At 43.0% G+C, this 7028-nt stretch overlaps 1 protein-coding gene across 1 annotated transcript; it reads left to right on the top strand.

The window, feature by feature from the left end:
* Positions 1-3647: 3647 nt before the first annotated feature.
* LOC130859059 (cytochrome c-like) lies at positions 3648-3965 on the top strand. The gene has a single exon (XM_057746344.1). The coding sequence runs from the start codon at positions 3648-3650 to the stop codon at positions 3963-3965; it is 318 nt and encodes a 105-aa protein (XP_057602327.1).
* Positions 3966-7028: the final 3063 nt, after the last annotated feature.

Raw genomic sequence — 7028 nt, 5'->3', positions numbered from 1 at the left:
GTTAGATCATCAAGAACCAGATTGAAGTCTTAGAGGCCAAGATAAGGAATTTGGGATCAGTTGTCCATGCAGTCAAATGCTATTGAAAGGTAACAAAGATCAGACCAGCTGAAGGAATAGGAGGCAAGAGTGGAAGCAGGGAGACTGGGAGACTGGGGTGGTGAAAGCAGTAGCCCAGAGGAGAGATGGTGATTTAGACTAGGGTGGGGGTGGGGGGGTGGCAATGATGAGAAGTGGCAGAATCATGATTTCTCTCAGAGGTAAAGCCAATATAGGATTTGAGGGAAAGAGTAATCCCTCCTAGATTTTGGCCAAGCCTCTAGACGGATGGTGGTACCACTTACTGAGAGAAGAGGAGATTTGGGGAAGATAAAGAATTCTACTTGGGGCAAGCTATATTTGAGATTGTTAGATATCCAAGTGGAGATGTTGAGAGGTTGTTAGACATACAAGTTCAGAACTCAGGGGGGACGTCAGGTCTAAAGATACAGACCTGTGAGTGTGCTTGAGAATCATCTGGAGATCTGTTTAAAGTGGTGACTCCCAGGTCTTGCCCCTGGTGACTCAATAGGTCTGGGTGGGTAGGTGGGATCTGCACTTCTAATGAGCTCCCCAGATGATTCTGTAAAATCCCACCCTCTATATTCTACTTCTTCTGACTGACACTAATCCACTAAGCAGCTCTTTAACCACTAACTATATATTTTTTCCATCTTATTCAAATGTTTTTTACATAAAAATGTAATATTATATTACATGTTAACCATATGTTATCCATAATACATTCTGATGTAATATTATATATAATACTTATTATATGATACTATTTCTGTCTTAGTCTGTTCAGGCTGCTATAACAAAATACCCTACTGGGTGGCTTAAACAATGAACATTTATTTCTTGCAGTTCTGGAGCCTGGGAAGTCCAGGATCAAGGCACTGGTAGATTCAGTAGCTGGTGAGGACCCGGATGCTAGCTCACAAGCAGCTGTGTTCTCACTGTGCCCTCACATGGCAGAGCACACAAGGCAGCTCTCTCTGATCTCTTTTGTAAGGGCACCAATCCCATTGATGAAGGCTCTACCCTCATGACCTAATCATCTCCCCAAGCCCCCCACCTCCAAACATGATCACACTGGAGCTTAGGTCTCAACATGTGAATCTGGAGGAGACACAAACATTTAGCCCATGTGAATAATCATATATTAATATATTGGTTATATAATATTGTTGTAATTAATGATATAATTGTTATACATAAAAATATATATTTCCCATATTTCCCATATTTTCCACCTTATTCACAACAATATCAAAGATAATAAATGCATTTTAGGCAAGTAAATTTATCTTCAAAACTTCCTCATCTGTCCAACTTCTAACTTAAAAGAAAGGGGGGCTAGGTGGAAAGAGAGAGAAAAGGACAGGGGGAAGGAGGGAGACGAGGTATCTTGGTTGCATGGAAATGAATTATTCTTATGAATCCATGTAATTGCCTAATGAGCAAACCTTTTTCTACTTCTAAGGGTTCACACACCATGTTGGAATCTGTTCCAAAATTAGGCAGATCCTAATTTTGGTCTTCTGTATTTGTCAGAATTCTCTTTTTTGAAATCAAGAAAGAACTATCCTCCAATCTTTGACACATTTGCTGTCCTCCATGACTTTTCAAACACAGCTGACCAGTTCTATTACCCCCACCTCACACTCGCAAACTTATTTCCCCCTCAACGCTTTGGTGTCATCACCGGGGTCTGGACACCTCATTCCCTGCAGTTTATCTCAGAGCCCTGCACTGGCCTCCCAGGAGCATCAGCGCGTCCTCCTCAGCGGCATTCTTCCTGGGCCTCGCTGTCTGAAGCCCATCCTCCTTGATGGAAACTCAGTAGCTCATTGAACACGCTTCTGTTTGCTCTGGGACAGGGCTTCCTACTCAGCATGGGGCGTGTCCTTTTATTCATTTTACTCCCACCGCCAAAAAGATTTCTTTTCGTTGTTCTTTCTGGGTTCTTTTTCCTCAGGGGGCAAGGTGGCTATCTTTGATTTCATTGGGCTTTTCTTTGTTTGGGGTTGTTTTTGCAAGCCCCAGTTTCGCCCCGAGCTTCAGCCCTCCTGGCACTGTTCCTCCAGCATCACACCACATTTTTATGTGCATCTTTGGCTGGGCGCCCCTCTTTCCACGTGGTACGCACATTTTTAAAGTACCCTCTACCTTCCAGGCACCTACACATGTTAATTATCACCAAAGCAGATGTTTTAAAAGATCCCTATTTCAGGGCAAACATTCATAAACCATTATGGGATGGTTGATGGGTCCAGCTTTCTGCACATGCCAGCCTGGTTAGGAAGCCTCTCAAGGCTCTTAGCGTCATTCCACAGCCTTTGTCACTATTTAGGTTACTGCTCAGGTGAGGTCAGGGGGAGGTATGACTCAGGTCCAGAACTACTGACCTCAATATCTCCCCAAGGCTGCTTTAATGGTTAAGATAAAAGGAATTCTGGAAACAAAGTTCCGGGAGATTTTGCAGTAGAATAAATGATGGTGGTGAACAGGGACATGCACTCGTCATTAAAAGTGGCATGTTTATGGGGTGCTGACACAGTTTATGGGGTGCATGCCTTCGAGTACCAGCCAGACCCATGCTTTTCCTAATGTTTTCAGCCTTTTCCCAAACACAGCTGTGATGAAGTTGCCAGGGGAATTCCTCCAGTTGGGAGTTGTTTTTATATTTAACCACTGGTCCTTTTCCCGGCCAGCACTCCCAGCATGAGAGGGCATTCTCTTTAGACGTGACCCTGGGACCAGGAGTTCCACATCACACAACTCTAGGGGCCTCATTCCCACTGACTAGACTAAGGATGGCACATCCTGGAGTTGTGCTGCCCAGGGGCCCTGCGAGGGTGCCCAGGTTCACCCTCTACCTCTTATCCTCCCTCCAACCACCCCATGAGCACACATCAGTCAGCTACTGAGCTTACAAGCACTTTACCCCAGAGAGCGCTGTGTCATAACACAGGTCCTGCAAGGTAGCTACAACAATGACTTTCATGGAAGTAGTATTTTACAGCCCACTGGGGGCACCTGGTCCCTGCCACACATCTCAAAAAATTCCTGGCAGGGACCGTAAAGCAGGCGCAACTGCCCTGCTTTATCAACAGAGGTCTAGCAATTCTCCCTCAAGGATAACGTTCTGTGGCCTTGGGCTTGGCTTTCTCCTTCCCTGCCCAGTGCTCTTTCCACCCCACCCTCTCCTGCCAAGCTTGGTCTAGTTGACTGCAGAACCCTAACTTCTACTTCTAGATCTAACCTGCTAAATCCCTGCTGTCTGGAATTCCCTTAATGATGTTTCAGTCCTTTCATTTAGACCTTGGCTTTTTAGTAACAAAGAAATTCAAAACTTCACCAGCCTAACTTCTTTAGTCCCTATATTGTTTAAGACCTCTAGGACTCTGTGTAACACAAACTCAGTTTGAGCCAGCTTTTTCACAAAAGGGGCAATTCTGGAATATCCCATCTTGCTCAAAGTATAGAATGCAACTGGTCTTAAAAATAAGCTGGAAAAACTGATCTCTGCTGCTTAGAGAGCGCAACGTTCGCCTTGCGAGCAGCCCCCACTTAATTGAGCACCGGGAAAGAACGATTTGAAAATGGGTGATGTTGAGAAGGGCAAGAAGATTTTTGTTCAGAAGTGTGCCCAGTGCCTTACTGTGGAAAAGGAAGGCAAGTACAAGACTGGGCCAAATCTCCATGGTCTGTTTTGGCGAAAGATGGGTCAGGCTCCTGGACTCTCTTACTCAGATGCCAATAAGAACAAAGGCGTCACCTGGGGAGAGGAGACACCGATGGAGTATTTGGAGAACCCCAAGAAGTACGTCCCTGGAACAAAAATGATCTTCACTGGCATTAAGGAGAAGGGAGAAAGGGCAGACTTGATAGCTTACCTCAAACAAGCTACTAATGCGTAATAGTTGGCCACTGCATTATTTATTACGAAACAAATGTCTCATGCCTCTTTATGTGTACCATATTTAAATTGATCTCATACACTAGAATTCAGATTATGAATGGCTGATGTAATATTTCTGTCCTGATTTAAATAAGATTGGCTTGTGGCTAAATGAATATGGTCAGCTTTTTGAATTTTGGTAGCAATTCCAGTTCAATAAGTGCTATCACTGTTTTCCCCCTCTAAAGAGATGATTAAACTTGAATAAGAAATGTTAAACTTTTCAGGGAGATGGTGAATGCCTTCTCAAACCCTATAGGAGATTGGTTTTATATTTAGATTTCTATAACTGGTTATACTAATATATTTAAATATTGAGAAGATCCCTTCACTGTCTTATAGAACAGAGCAAGATTCACCTATGTTTCAAGTTGTGTTCATTTGCCTTTTAAGGCAGGAGCTGAAGATACACTGACAATGTCCACTTTATCTTTTTGGTCTTAAGTATGCCAATTTAATTAAAATTCTCTAAAGTATTTCTTTAGAAATACTTTAGTATAGAGTAATAATCAAGATGGCAGAGTAGGAGGACATGCACTCACTCCCTCTTGCAAGAGCACCGGAATTACAGCTAACTGCTGAACAACCATCGACAGAAAGACACTGGAACTCACCAAAAAAAACCACCCCACATCCAGAGACAAAGGAGAAGCCGCAATGAGATGGTAGGAGGGGCACAATCGCATTTAAATCAAATCCCATAAATGCTGGGTGGGTGACTCACAAGCTGGAGAACAGTTATACCACAGAAGTCCTGAGGGTTCTGAGTCCCATGTCAGGCTTCCCAACTTGGGGGTCCAGCAACGGGAGGAGGAATCCCCAGAGAATCAGATTTTGAAAGCCAATGGGACTTGACTGCAGGACCTCCACAGGACTGGGGGAAACGGAGACTCCACTCTTGGAGGGCACACAAAAAAGTGTGCTCACCAGGAACCAGGGGGAAGGAGCAGTGACCCTATAGCAGACTGAACCAGACTTACCTACTGGTGTTGGAGGGATGCCTGCAGAGGTGGGAGGCAGCTGTGGCTCACCGAGGAGACAGAGGCACTGGCAGCAGGGGTTCTGTGAAGTGCTCATTGGTGTGGGCACTTCCAGAGTCCACCATTAGCTCCACCAAAGAGCCTGAAAGCTCCAGTGCCAGGTCGCCTCAGGCCAAATGACCATCAGGGTGGGAACACAGCCCCACCCATTGGCAGACAAGCAGATTAAAGTGTCACTGAGCTTCACCCACCAAATCAGATTAAAGTTTTACTGAGCTCTGCGCACCCAGCCCAACCCACCACCAGTCCCTCCCATCAGGAAGCACCCAAGAGTCTCCTAGACAGCTTCCTCCACAAAAGGGCAGACAACAGAATCAAGCAGTATCAGCAATATTTCATCTTGTGGAACTAAAAATCACAGCCACAGAAAAACAGAGAAAATGAAAAGGCAAAAGACTTTGTACCAAATGAGGGGACAAGATAAAACCCCAGAAAAACAACTAAATGAAGAGGAGATAGGCATTCTTATGGAAAAAGAATTCAGAATAATGATGGCGAAGATGATCCAGGACTTCGAAAAAAGATTGGATGCAAAGATCGAAAAGTTGCAAGAAAAGTTTACCAAAGACCTAAAAGAAGTAAAGAACAAACAAACAGAGATATGCAACACAATAACTGAAATGAAAAATACACTAGAAGGAACCAATAGCAGATTAACTGAGGCAGAGGGCAAATAAGTGAGCTGGAAGACAGAATGGTGATAATCACTGATGCAGAAAAGAATAAAGAAAAAAGAATGAAAAGAACCGAAGACAGCCTAAGAGACCTCTGGGACAACATTAAACACACCAACATTCACATTATAGGGGTCCCAGAAGGAGAAGAGAGAGAGAAAGGACCTGAGAAAATATTGCAAGAGATTCTAGTTGAAAACTTCCCTAACATGGGAAAGGAAATAGCTACCCAAGTCCAGGAAGTGCAGAGAGTCCCAGGCAGGATAAATCCAAAGAGAAACATGCCAAGACATATAGTAGTCAAGCTGACAAAAATTAAAGACAGAGAAATGTTATTCAAAGCAACAAGGAAAAAAAAAAAAAAAAAAAAAAAGCAACAAGGGAAAACCGACAAATAACATACAAGGGAACTCCCATCAGGTTAACAGCTGATTTCTCAGCAGAAACTCTGCAAGCCAGAAGGGAGTGGCACGATATATTTCAAGTGATGACAGGGAAGAACCTACAACCAAGAATACTCTACCCAGCAAGGATCTCATTCAGATTCAATGGAGAAATCGAAAGCTTTACACACAAGCAACAGCTAAGAAAATTCAGCACCACCAAACCAGCTCTACAACAAATGCTAAAGGAACTTCTCTAAGCAGGAAATGTAAGAGAAGAAAAGGACCTACAGAAACACAAACATAACAATTAAGAAAATGGTAATAGGAACATACATCTCGATAATTACCTTGAATGTAAATGGACTAAATGCACCAACCAAAAGACACAGACTGGCTGAATGGATACGAAAACAAGACCCATATATATGCTGTCTACAAGAGACCCACTTCAGACCTAGGGACACATACAGACTGAAAGTGAGGGGATGGAAAAAGATATTCCATGCAAATGGAAATCAAAAGAAAGCTGGAGTAGTGATACTCATATCAGGTAAAATAGACTTTAAAACAAAAAATGTTACAAGAGACAAGAAAGGACACTACATAAAGATTGAGGGATCAATCCAAGAAGAAGAGATAACAATAATAAATATATATGCACCCAATATAGGAGCACCTCAATACATAAGGCAATTGCTAACAACTATGAAAGAGGAAATCGACAGGAACATAATCATAGTGGTAGAGTTTAACACCCCACTTACACCAATGGACAGATCATCCAGACAGAAAATTCATGAGGAAACACAAGCTTTAAATGACATAATAAATCATCTTGATTTAATAGATATCTATAGGACATTACATCCAAAAACAGCAGATTACACATTCTTCTCCAGTGCACATGGAACATTCTCCAGGA

The sequence above is a fragment of the Hippopotamus amphibius genome, chromosome 8, assembly GCF_030028045.1.
Source record: "Hippopotamus amphibius kiboko isolate mHipAmp2 chromosome 8, mHipAmp2.hap2, whole genome shotgun sequence".
Classification (NCBI taxonomy): Eukaryota; Metazoa; Chordata; class Mammalia; order Artiodactyla; family Hippopotamidae; genus Hippopotamus; species Hippopotamus amphibius.
The sequence above is the reverse complement of the archived record's forward strand: the minus strand, read 5'-3'. Positions and strand labels throughout refer to the sequence as shown.